Genomic DNA, 13,957 nt, shown 5'->3' with positions numbered 1-13,957 from the left:
GGGTCACACCAAGCTCGACCCAGCACTAGGACTAGTTGCACCCAGCTCGAGCTCGAGACACCCCCCTCCTTTTTTCCTCACCTCGATTGAAAGGAGGGACGAAGGAAAGGTGGCTGTCAGAGGCCACCGTCGTCAGTAGCCAAGGCCGGTAGGCTGGTCGACACCCCGTTAGTGGAGGAAGGCACCCTCAATGCCTACCCAGCCGATAGGGAAGGCAACGACCATCCACCGATGGCAAGAACCCAATCAGGGGGGAGGGGTATCGGAGGACTTGGCCACTGATAGCCCTACCGACCCCACTGATACACTCCCCTTGACAAGCAGAAGCTAGGTGAGGGGAAGCCCAACTGCTAGATGTTGCTAGCAGTGAGAATCCACCTTACCTCAGCCGCCGACCAAGGCGAGGGGCTGCTGGGCAGCTTTGACCACGCGGGCTCCGAAAGGACACCACCAAGGGCATCCCTGTGAAAAGGGAAAGCTCACCTAACCAATGCGGCAAGGCAAGCCGGATAACGATGAGATCGAGAGGAGGAAAAAACTAGAGAAAAAGCCCAAATTAAATAACAGATTGCAAATCAAACTTACTTGGAGGATGAGGGAGGGAGAAGTTAAGGGAGAAAGACCACTTGCGAGAGAGAAGAAAGAAGGAAAAGAAAAAAAAAGAAGAAAGGGAGAAAGACCAACTTGCGGGGGAGAAGAAAGAAGGAAAAGAAAAGAAGGAAAGAAAGAGAAGAAAAAAGAGTGAGGGAGGGAGAAGGAAAAGGGGCACACGTGCTCATATACATGTATTAAAATATTTTGTACACATTTGTCAGCACAAAGAACCTAACACTTACTGAAAAATTTGTGGTGTACTGAATTTCTAACCAACTTTGAGTTCAAGCTTCTTCATATCAACCTCCTCGTTGAACTCAAAAAACTTATCATTCATCTCATCATCCGAAGAACCATATATACTATGCAAAGTTTCATTCTCATCATCTATATACCACGCATTCTCACCAACATGTTTTTTTCTCAGCATCTTTATCTACTCTTGGTCTTTCTGCAGTTGAAATAAATATGCCTTCATTGTTGTGTTACGATTCGACCACATGGGTTAAGTTGAGTCAAGTTAGTTACTTAGTATTATCTTATTATTTTAAATTTTAAATAAATCGGATAATTCACATGTGGATTGATAATTATGAATTGGGAAGAAATTTGAGTTTAGCCAGTTATTATTTTCGTCCTTATCTTTTATCTAGTCGTTAGATCACTTAATATTTCTAGGAGTATATTATAGTTGTAGAAACATCCCAACCTTCTAAACCTTAGCCACCTCTTACCTCCAGCAGTCACTCTACAATACGGCCATCCACCGCCACCCTTGGCCGTCCGCCACCCTCCGACGACCGCCGCAATGTTGGATATTTACCGTTCTGCCTTCTGTGACCTATCTCCACTGTTTTATTTTTAATTTTTCATTCGACCTCCGATTTAGATGAAACTAGAGCTATTAGAACCCTAACTCACGAGGTTACCTTCACCTAAATTTTCATAATTTTCTTATGTTTGAATCAGTCCAGATTTGGTTCACAACATTAGTATCAGAGTCGACATTTCTTGAAAGATGGTTAACACACGTTCCAAGACCAACGAGAAGGGATCAACCATGGAGGACCATGATCTCATCTTCTTTATTCTAGGAGTTGATCTAGCTCCCCACCACCAATAGTTGACAACGAGTCGCTGGCATGGGCGAAGGCATGGGTAGAGTCCATGGACTCGTTGCGAGAATCATCGAAGAGAGCCACGGGAAGTTCCAAAAGGACCGTTAAGGTGATCCAAACCTTGATGGCCATTCTCCTAGCCCAGCACATCCAGCCCGTGCCACCAACACTGCCGGCCACGACAAAAATAGCCGAACCATGACCACCAACTTCAAATCATGAAGGAGATGGAGAGGAGACCCAACTGTCGACGAAAACCCCTTCTCCGATTGAGAAGGAATGCCTTTCGTCCCTGCAGGCCAAGCCCGTCGCCGCATCGCCACCGGAGCAGCTGCTAGAAACAGCCCCCCGAGTTGTCTTCCCCACACGCGGTGGGAGCTAGGGCTGAAAACCCTAGCCTCCCACTAATGGCCATCCGATCGCTCCTAGCCCCCGCCGCCACGTTCGGTCCCTTCTATAGGACCTCAGCACCCGACCCTAGGCCACTGTTCAAACCGGCACCGGTGGAAGACCTGCCAGCGATGGCAATTTGTGTTGTAGCAAACCGGCGGCTGGTGGCCGCGGGTCTGACGATCCCACAACTATTAGTGACCATGGCTAGCTTCCTCGGCCCAACTATTGACCAGTGGTGGCCATTGCAATCGCTAGCGACTATCGAGCGGTAGAACTCGATAGCCATAACCGTGAAAAGCTACCCCTACATCGGGGTGGCTCTATCGCGGCTTCTCGCCACCATCGCTCCCCTACAATAGGGCCACTAGTCCCTTCCATAGCCGCTAAGGGCCGGGAGACCCACCTCGGCGATGTGCCTTGGCCGCCATTGTAGCCCCACGAGCTCGAGCTCGAGTTCGGCCTTCCTTCGCCGCTCATTGCCATTCCACCGTCGTGAGGACCAACTAGGGGTCGACTACCGAGGCATAATCAACTAATCCTGAAACTTCCATCGCAATAATTTCATTGCCTCAGGTTAAACAACCGAATCTCCTAGCTCCACTAATGGGTAGTATTAGTAAGAACCAAGTAAGGAAAGAAATAAAAAATCAGTCTATTAGGGCGACCCACGACCCAACCCAGCCGCCCCCTTCCCCATGCAACCTGTGGTTGTGCCCCTAGGTTGAATTATAAATTCAACCCAAGGGTTAGGGTTAGATTATTAGAATGAAGGTGATAAAGTACATGATTTTCGAGGCAGACCAAATTTTTGCAAACTAGTTCGACCACCTCATTCAAACCGGTTTAGAACCCATAAATATGACCCCGAACAAGAGTACGAGCCCAAGGATGAATGGTGGAATGACTCAGTGGGCCCATGCCATCAGCTTGAGCCGAACCCATGGGCCTATGACCCACGAGACTAGCCTTGACCCCGAGGTCACTTCACCCACGATGATATACCATATTTTGAGATCAAGCTCGGACTGTCAAGCTTGATTTTTCAAAATTTTCTAGAAGAGACCCGCTAGATTGGACCTATCTAATGGAGCAACTTTTCACATACCTTGGCATGCCTGACCACTTGAAGGTCTAGCTAGCCTCATTTTACTTGGAGGGTGTGGCAAATAGATGGTACTAGTCGGCTGAGCGGACTCGACTATCGAGTCTTGGCAGGACCTTGTGAATACGATTTGTGCTCGATTCTATCTGATCCAGTACGAGGACTTTCAAACTATGTTGACTAAGCTGACTTAGCTAACAATAGTTCGAGCATACCGGGAGGAGTTCAATGGATATGCAACCAAGTCACTAACTAGTCTGACTTGGCCCTGAATAGTACCTTCATTAGTGGGCTCAGGTCTGACATTCAGGCTGAGGCCAAATCTCTGAGACCCACTAATTCTGACGAGACCTTCTCCTTAGCTATTCTGATGGAGTCCAAGTTGGTATGAACTAGATTAGCAAGGATGAGAGAAGAAAGACAGCCCAAGCCCACAGCCTACTAGAGATGTCATCTACCTCGACTCAGCCTGCACCAACGACTCAGCCTAATTGACAGATGATCATGCGCCGCTTTGTATCCAACGACTTGGAAGAGAGCTGAATAAAAGACTTGTGTTTTTACTATGATGACCTATTTACTCTCGGTCATAAATGCAAGTGTCAGCCAGCCCACGTCATGTGATTAAGCGGACTCGAGGAAGACGAACCCAAATCCACTGACAAATTGGATGAGTACAAGGACATAAAAGACTAGTCACCTTGAGGACAAGGTATCAGGAGCATTGTAGATTGTTACGATCTGACCACTAGGTAGCCGTACTGAGTCAGAAGGGCAGCCGTCAAGGCTTGAATAGCCTTCATGATGGATCTAGTGGTCTCGTTAGAAAAATCTTTAAAAATTGCCTTCACCCACACCGGCGGCTCGTGGTCAACTATTGGTGGCGGTGGTGGGGCACTAGGTCAACTCCCACAGGAACGGAGATGTGATAAGTTCTAGGCTACCAAAAGATAGGCTTTGATACCAATTTGATAGGTTCTCGAACCAAAGATAGGCTATGCAACGATTCCTTCAAGATCTGAATGTATTAAAGGAATCAGTCCGCATAATTGTGGAAAGATATTTGTCAGATATTCTTTGGTAGTCAGAAAATTATGAAAAAATTGGGTTAGATCCGTAACTTTTTGATCTACAACTTTCATATTTATGCCCTTCGCAGATTCGAATTATAGCAAGGACGAAAACACAGAATAACGTGGGTGATGGTGGTGGTGACGGATTGAGTGGATGTTAGGGTTATGGATAGGTATGGAGGTGAAGGTGGATGGTGGATGTAATTAAGGGAAGTAGACGAAGGGAACGAAGTGGTCGAGAGCCCAAATAAGAGGGTTGGCTCGACAGTCAAGAGGGATTAGAAGTTAGGAGAAACCTTGCCAACGGTAGAGGTGGAAGGATGGTGAAGAGGGAGGAAGGAGATTAGGATAGATAGATGATAGAAATGCAAGAAATCAATATTCTAATAGCATAATAAAGTTGGCTGCCATCCACATATTTATAGAGGCTAGCCAATAAGTCCTAAAACAATATGTAACTCTAATTCTAGAGGATTCTTGTCAATTGCGTTTGAATAAACCAAAAGACATTCTCTGTATGTGCGAACACAATGCAGGCGTTCGAACTCGCCCGATCGCATTCGAATGCAAAATATGCGTTCTCTGTATTTGCGAACCTGATATAGGCGTTCGCAAGGACATTCAAACGCGACCCCACCTGCATTCGAACGCGACTTACATGAATTTTATTTGAATAAAAATAAATAACTAATGTAGTAAGAAAAGATCCTAACTAAACGTATCAAGATGAGATCCTGGTCCTCTATGGTCGATCCCTCCTCGATGGTCTTGGATCGCGTGTTAACCATCTTCCGAGGTCGACTCTGATACCAATGTTGCGAACCAAATCTGGACCAATTTGGACATAAGAAAATTATAAAAATTTAGGTGGAGGTAGCCTCATGAGATAGGGTTCTAATGGCTATCGTTTCAAGTAAATTAGAGGTTGGGATGAAAAGTTAAAATTAAAATGTTAATTATTTGATGTTGTGGCGATCGTCGGAGGGTGGCGGACGACCAAGAGTGGTGGTGGATGGCTGTATTGTAAGGTGGCTGCTGGAGATAGTAGGTGGCTAGGGTTTAGAAGGTTGGGATGTTTCTACAACTATAATCTACTCCTAGAAATATTAAGCGATCTAATGACTAGAAAATAATAACCGGCTAAACTTAGATTTCTTTCAAATGATAATTATCAACACATGTCCACCCCTATTTATAGGAGTAAAATCCCTAGTGGATCGGATCCACATATGGATTATCCAATTTATTTAAAATTCAAAATAATAAGATATACCTAAGTAACTGACTTGACTCAACTTAACCCATATGGTCAGATCGTAACAAAGAGATAGGGATCAATTGTTACAAATCGATTAGAGTCAGTTTGCAACAAGAGAATTTAGTTGTCGGATAAAGGTAGCTGATGGTGGTAATGAAGGTGGAAGGTGATGGAGAATAGTGGAGAGATATAATAATATGGCGATGGTGGTAGTGATGAAGGGAGATTAATTTATTTCTACTTTTAGATTACAATTAATTTACTTCTAATTATTAGGTTAATCTTACTCCTACTCTTAAGATAGTTTAAGGCTAAAATATAATTTTCAATAGTTGAATTTTTAAACAAAGGAGACCGACCCCCTCCTATATATAAAGGTCGGATACAATGATCCTACAAGGACTAGCCCTAAAACCTTACATGACTCAAACTGAGATCTATCTTAAAGGCTCACATGAGTTAACTAGGACTTACCTTAAAGATTTTTATGATTTAACTAGACTTGTTCTAAAGACTTACATAATTTAACTAGACTTGCCTTAAAAGCTTACATAAGAGATAAATATGAATTAACCGAAAGATAAATAGATTTGATCCATTGAGCCCAATGTCCTCGTGAGGCAATCCGATCAAACTTGAATCATATCAATCTTAGTTTGACTAGGTTTAGAACAATAGAAAGTCAAAGTAAAAGTAAAAAATGATTTGAACTAGGAAAGCTAATCCTATTAGTACTAGAAATATTACTCATACTATGAAAATCAAAACCAAGTAGAAAAGAGAAAGCTGAGTAAAAATAAGAAAAGTAAAACCACAAGTAGACAACAACAATTAATATAGAATATCTCTTAGTCTATTAAGAGAAAAAAATTACGGATCCACTCTAGATTAATCTATTTAATACTTATATACACAAAAGGTATATACAACCCCTTAGATAATTCGTCGTTTAAGTGCTTAAGCTCTATCTATTACTGGCAGTATATTGCACTCAACTACTCCATGAATATATTATCACCGAGTTGGTGTTTGTTTGTTAGGGTTTGATGATTTCCCTCTCCTCCCCGAAAGAGGGGTTTTCTTGCTATCACCGGTAGCTCTCTCCCTCTTCCATCCTGAGAGGGTTCTTTCCTTTCCTTTTCTTCTCATTTTCTCCTACTTTTTAATCCTCTAGTTTTCCTACTTTGTCATCCACCCTCACCGCCGTCCACCTTGCTCTTAGTCACTATCCACCCTCGTGTTGTCCAGCTCACTCTAAGTCACCATTCATATCCCACCTCGCCAATACCCTCTTCACGTCCTCCTCCCTCTCGTCGTCGTACTCAGCTTGGCCAAGATCATCCCACCTTATTGCTGTCCTCTCCATGGCTCCCCCTCGTTGTTCACCCCTCTCACCCCTCGTGCACGACATTGCCTTCATGGCTTCATCCTTCCTCCTTGACACGGCTCCGATTACTGTCATTGCTTATGCTAGCCATCATCGCTCTTGCTTAGTCATGTGCAACCTTACCACCATATCTATAGCTCCAATACTGTGTGCGGTATTGCCTCCATCCTCCCTCCTAGCGCCAGCCATATTGACATTGTCGCCTATGCACAATCGTCCTCTTCATCGCCTACATTGACTCTATCCCAAACTCTATGCGATCACGTGGATACCCTGATACCATGGACTCCTCCCCCTCTATTTGGTTTCATATGTATATGTCTTCATGGGTATATGTACATGTATGCATATAGGTATCTACAATTACAAGCTATATGGGTATATGTACATGTATGCATATAGTGCAGCTTTGGCTATCTCACAAGTATAAATTTGAGAAAACTCATTGGGAGAAACTCCATTAAATATAACATCGGCGACATTACTTTTCCAACTAGATTTCTCAAAATCACTTCTTTCTTATTGATTAACAAATTTTCCTTTAACTTCAATATCACTAGTTAAAAGACTAAGGGGAATTCAAATATGCAAAAGCAATAACCAAACACATTTATTATATTTTAAAAATACCTGCATCTTCGCTTTCTAGTATGAAAATTTTGAACCATTGAGCAAGGGGTATCTAATAGTATATTGATATCTCTCAAGAAGTTCATCCTTTCTAAGTTAAAGAAAATTGCTCTGATATCAATTAATTAAATATAGGGACAGTTGAAATCTAGAATATGAAATTTCCTAAATCAATCTAATCAAATTCAATAGAAGACAATATAAAAATAGAAAAACTAAACCAATCACACAGATACACACGATTTTTTAGGTGGAAAAACATCTATTAATCAAGGGTAAAAAGAACCACAGATCCTCTCTATAGATCAAAATAATATACTATCAAATATAAACACATGTTAATACTTACAATTAGTCCCACCTCTCAGCACTCACAGCTAATGGTTGAACTTATTCTTATTTGCTCGATCCCGTAATGAACTATTCCTCGTGAATTAGACTACCAAGTCTGCTAGAACCCACGTCTCAGTATTTTCTCAAAGCTGATGAAGATGAATAACTGTAGAACTTCCAAGATCCTTACATTGTAGCTCTGAATATAAATAAGATATTCAACAAAAATAAACTCTCATCCTTCTCACTAAAATTTCAAAGGTTTTTGTAGAAGAGATCTCTCAAAAAGTTTTCTTAAAAGCTTCCAAGGCATACAAGGCTTAAGAAATACAATAGCTTCATCCTCTTTATATAGGTAAAGAACCCTTCTTTCAATAGGAGTATGTCTTACCAAAATCTCCTCCACAACTTCCAATAAATGATCCTTCAATGTTTCCCAAAGAAAGTCCTTCAAGGTTCTTCAAATTTGGTCCTTTAGAGTTCTCCATAGATGTTCCCCAGAGCTTTCATAAACAACCCAAACTATTCCTTAACGCATGTGCCCCAAAACCTCCTTCAAGACTTTACATAAACAGCCCATTAAATCTTCCATGAATGACCCAAATAAGTTTTGGATATCCGGGGGTGTTTGAATGCTAAGAAAAATAGATCTAGATCTCCTACGTTCATTTGAACATATTTCAAATGTTTCGCCAATTTGCTCTCTATTGAAATCCATTCAATAAACATTTTAACGGCCTCACAAATTACCAATTACATAATATCCTAACAGCGTGGGACTTTTGGTGTCATGTGTCTTCTAATAAAGGTTGTTTTGAAGATCATATTGTTGAATAGCTCTAAATCTCTATTGCAGAAGATAGTAATTTAAGAGCAATCAAAACTATCTTATTAATAACACAACTGGGGCTCTTATAGAGCTTTTACGTAACAGAAATCACAAACTGTATCCACGATTTACATGGCCTATATCGTGGCTAAAATTAAGGAAGAACAATTCAAATGCTAATCTACACCCTATAAAGTAGGGTTTATTAAACAAGAAATAGTCAACATGAAACTGCAATGATAAGTCATTAAGACTTAGTCAACAAGTAACCAAAATGCAAAGAATGCAGTCAACACGTCTTGATCAATGCACACACCAAGTTGTTCTCTCATCTTCACGAAGATGTCTAACTTCAAAGGTTTTGTCATAATATCAGCTAGCTGGTATTTAGAGTGTACCAAATCAACTACACCATCTCTGATTAAATCTCGAAGAAAATGGAATCAAATATCGATATGTTTGCTCCTACCATGCATGACAAGATTCTTCGAAAGTTTAATTGCTGAACTGTTATCACAGAAAATAGCGCACTTACTTTGATTGAGACCAAGTTTCCTGAGTATTCTTTGCATCCAAATACTTTGACATGCGCAGGAAGCCGCTGCTATGAACTGTGCCTCTATTGTGGAGAGTGTGACAACTGGTTGCTTCTTGGAACTCCATGTTACAGCTCCCAAACTTAGCTTGAACACAGCCTGAAGTGCTTTTGCAGTCTCAAGGTCTCCCTTACAATTGCTGTTAGAAAAGACAATCAAGTCCTCTTCTCCTCCTCTCTTGTATAGTATACCCATCTCAGTAGTTCCTCTTAAGTACCAGAATACTCTCTTTACAGGTTGTTGATATAGCTCAGTAGGTATCTCAATGAAACAGCTTATCAAGCTCACCATGTAGATCAGGTCTTGTGGCAGTCAAATACATAAGGCTGCCCACCATTTGCTTGTAAGTAGTAGAATGGACCTTCGTTCCTCCATCATCTTTCACAAGTCTGCATCCATAATTGGATTCTTGACAGGGTTGCAATGTTCCCATTCCAAACGTTCAAGCACCTCATTTGCATATTTCTTTTGGCTTATGAAAATTCTAGCTCAACTTTGTATTACCTCAACTCCAAGAAAATACTTTATTCTTCCAAGATCTGACATGTCAAATTCTTGCTTGATTGACCTCTTGAAATCTTTGAACATCATCTCAGTATTCCCTATAAAGATGATATCGTCTACACACAAGCTCACAATAAGAATATTTCCATCTTTATTACCTTTTCTTACAAAAAGGGTGTGCTCACTTAGACATCTATCAAACCCCTCTTTGATAAAATAGGATTCAATTATGCTGTACCATGCACGCGGGGCTTGTTTAAGCCCGTACAATGTCTTCTTCAACCTGTAAACCTTGTCCTCTACAACCTTCACTTCATAACCTCGATGTTGTTCAATGAAGACTTCTTCACTAATCTCACCATGCAAAAATGCACTTCTCACACCAAGTTGATACACCTTCCAATCTCTACTAGATGCAAGAGCAAGTATTTGTCTAATAGTATCCCAACGTGCAACATGGGCAAATACCTCGGTATAATCAATGCTTGCTTGTTGTGAGTATCCTTTCACTACCAACCGACCCTTGCATTTGTCCACTTCTCCCTTCTCATTCAGTTTAGTTTTGTAAATCCATTTTACTCCTATTTTCTTTGCTCCACTTGGTAACTCAATTAACTCCCATGTACCATACTTTTTTAATAGCCTTGACTTCTAGGTCCATAGCATCTCTCCATATGGAACTCTTGACAGCAGCCTCTTCAAATGTTACTAGATCTGATGAAGTTGTAAACATGACTAGCTGCTGTATTTCTTCTTCCTTAGACAAACCATCACCTCTCTCATAGTCCTTTATCCACACTGGTTCTTTTCTAATCCTCCCTTGAACTGAACTGGTTTCATGATTTGGAGCCACTATCATCACCTTGCTCAATTTGCCCTTCCTCAAATGTGCCATCTTGCTCAATTTGTCCTTCTTCAAATGTGCCATCTTGCTCAATTTGTCCTTCTTCAAATGTGCCATCTTGCTCAATTTGTCCTTCTTCAAATGTGCAATCTTTACAAGTTTCTTCACTTTCTTCTTTATTTCCCCACTCAAGAATTTTAGAGTGAGCTTCTTCACTTATTTTTTTCCCAGCACCACTTTTCTTCTTCTTCTTCAAATATTACATCACGACTTGTAACAATCTTCTTTGATTCTGAATCATACATTCTATAAGCCTTGGATTCTTCACTTACGCCTAAGTACACACATATGAAGCTCTTGTTGTCTAGTTTCTTCTTCTTGACATCAGGTATGTGAACATGTCTGATGCAACCAAACACCTTAAAATATTCCACAGATGGCTTGCGTCTGCTCCAAGCTTCTTCCAGTGTTTTATCTTTCACTACTAATGTGGGACATTGGTTGAGCACATGTATTGCCCACTTTACAGCTTCTGGCCATATTTTTTTGGAACTTCTTTGTCAGTCAACATGCACCTTACCATGTTCATTAGGGTTCGATTTCTTCTCTCTGCAACCCCATTTTGTTGTGGGGAGAAGGCTGTAGTGAGTTGTCTGACGATCCCATTTGAACTGCAAAAACTATTAAACTCCGATGAGGTGAACTCTCCACCTCGATCAGTACAGAAGCAACAAACATAATTTCTTGTTTCCTTCTCTACCATGCTTTTGAAATTCTTAGACATAGTGAGTGCCTCTGACTTACCATGCAAAAAATATGTCCACATATTATGACTATAATCATCTAAGAAAGTGGTTATGTACCTCTTGTAACTATTTGATTCAGGAGTAATTGGAGCACAAATGTCCGAGTGCATAAGGTACAATGGTTGAGAGGCTCTCCATAAACTCTTCTTCGAAAATGGATTGCGGTGCTGCTTGCCGACGACACAACCAGTGCATATCTTGGAGGATGCTTTGAGATTTGGCAAACCCATGACCAACTTTCTATAAGCCAATGTTCTCAAAACTTTCAGATTCAAATGGCCAAACCTATGATCCCATAGGTGAGTAGTTGTGTCTTTAGATATCAATTGAAAGCAAGCTGGTTATGGAGCATGAGTAGGTACAGAGGCAAGCAATACAAACATTCTATTTGCTGACATATTAGTTTGCATAATTAATCCTCTTACAGAATTGAAGATATTGAATACTCCATGTTGAACCAGGATAGCTAAGTCCTTTTCTTGGAGCTGTCCTATGCTAAGCAAATTAATCTTGAGCTCAGGAATGTAAAATACCTCAGTGATCACCTGAGTTATGCCATGAACTTGTATCCTGATATTGCCTTTCCCCATGACATTCATTCTTTGTTGTCACCGAGCTTCACAATTTGCCTGAAGGTCTCATCAAGCTTGATAAAACATTGCTTGTCACCATTCATGTGGTTGCTGCACTTAGAGTCCAAGAACCACACCTCTTCTCTTTTGAATTTATGCAACTCAACATAGGACATAAGTAACATTTCTTGATCTTCTTTAACTCTGTGTAATTAGCATTCTTCTCCCAGTTAGGGCATGTTAGGAGAAGGTGGTGGTAATCTCAAGAGAAAAAGATTATTCTCTTAATACAAGATGAAGTAGATAAAAAACTTTAAACTTTTCTTCATATCCTTGCACAAGATAAGACCACATATATATAGTGGTTTACATGACTCTTAGATATACTATATGACTCTTAGTTATCATATATAACTCTTTGATTTTCATTATCTAGAGAATCCAAAGATTACTATCATTTAAAGGTATAGAAAACACTAAGAGTCTGTAACACCCACAACCCTAAACACGTGCATGGCATGAGCCCACATGGCACATGCGTGGCACCTGACTATTTGATTAGGTACTAACAATCAAATAAACATATATAGATATTATAATTTATCCACAATATCTAAACTAAGAAAAACACAAGTCTAACTGACAACAGTTTACGGATAACCCTACTTGAGCCTCACACAGGCCACAACAGATCATCAAGAGCTTTTCACCACAACATATACACAATGGTGGTACATACATAATTATACAAGTACAAAGTTACCTACTAAAATATAAGTTAAGGATAAAGACACACTTTAGAGGATGTCCACTAATATATCAAATAAGATAACATATCTAACGCATGATACTAACCACACACTATTCTTCACCCACTGGCAAGATCTCTAAGGAAGTATCATACTCCACTCGTTTACCTAAGTTTTTGGAAAGGAGAAAACAAAGAGAGTTATAATCTAAAGGCTAAGTGAATAGACCTTACCCCGAATCAGTGAAGCTAAATAAAGAGTAAATTATGTACTTGAATAATATGAATCGAAAGAGCATCATGTTATGAATGAGCGTATGAATGTAACCTCAATAATATATAATTGAAATGTCGATAACATGTCATAACTAATAAAAATATATAATCCTCGACAATAAGTAAATAAATCTCCATGTCATAGTATCATCATAACTCTCTCAAATATGACACATGATGCATGTCGTCTATGACCATGCTATGATATCAAATGCAACATATATGATGTAAATTGACCATTTGATAATCATGTATTCAGATAAGAATAAAATCATATGCAATTCTCAACATATCAGTCATCAATGTCAGCTCTATATGTCATCATCATACTAGACCACTATGCACAGTCAACACCCGATACTCGATCTCAACATCATGCCCGAAGGCTCCAAGCATACTTTGCCATCTGCAAGGAGTATCTCAAATATAACCATACCCTGCCATCCGCTAAGAGTATCAACATTCATCCAGACTGGGCACTCTTCTAGCTGATAGAAATCTCGTGAGGATAACTCGCCACATATGCCCTAGCGAACGACATGTGTCCGAATGTCTGTTGCGCATACAAACTAACAACCTCGGATGTAAGGCCAACAGGATCATGACTATATCGAGCGATCAATCATCCACCAAGCGCGTCCTAACCCTCGCACCTACTCGGGTATCCTCACGCTTTCTATCAACTATCATATCAATCACATTTCATGTTTTCCTTTTAAATGACAAGTCACATGCATGTATCTAGTACGATAATGAGTCAATGCATAACAGGAATTTAGGTGGAACAGGAATCAAGAGAAAAATGATGCAATGTAGACTCCAACTATGTATCTAATACATGCATATTCCTGCTAGTCTATCACATGCACACTCATACTAGAAATCACTCCGACA

At 40.5% G+C, this 13,957-nt stretch overlaps 1 protein-coding gene across 1 annotated transcript; it reads right to left on the bottom strand.

Moving 5' to 3' along the window:
• Positions 1–9,160: 9,160 nt before the first annotated feature.
• On the bottom strand, positions 9,161–12,057 carry LOC140795061 (uncharacterized). Its single transcript, XM_073147419.1, has 6 exons — positions 11,849–12,057; positions 11,525–11,752; positions 10,925–11,063; positions 10,449–10,835; positions 9,818–10,360; positions 9,161–9,541 (listed from the first exon to the last, which is right to left on the bottom strand). Exons 1-6 carry the CDS (start codon positions 12,055–12,057, stop codon positions 9,161–9,163), a joined length of 1,887 nt encoding a protein of 628 aa, XP_073003520.1.
• Between the last annotated feature and the right edge of the window lie 1,900 nt (positions 12,058–13,957).

The sequence above is a fragment of the Typha latifolia genome, chromosome 9, assembly GCF_019914945.1.
Source record: "Typha latifolia isolate L0001 chromosome 9, TyphaL0001v2, whole genome shotgun sequence".
In the NCBI taxonomy this organism is placed as follows: Eukaryota; Viridiplantae; Streptophyta; class Magnoliopsida; order Poales; family Typhaceae; genus Typha; species Typha latifolia.
Note: the sequence above shows the minus strand (reverse complement) of the source record. Positions and strands in the feature narration are given on the sequence as shown.

Coding starts and splice junctions, on each gene's coding strand:
- LOC140795061 (XM_073147419.1), bottom strand. CDS start 12,057: ATGGGGAAAGGCAATATCAGGATACAAGTTCATGGCATAACTCAGGTG. Junction 10,836..10,924: donor AGATTGTTACAAGTCGTGAT/GTAATATTTGAA, acceptor GGGGAAATAAAG/AAGAAAGTGAAGAAACTTGT. Junction 10,361..10,448: donor AAGTCAAGGCTATTAAAAAA/GTATGGTACATG, acceptor CTGAATGAGAAG/GGAGAAGTGGACAAATGCAA.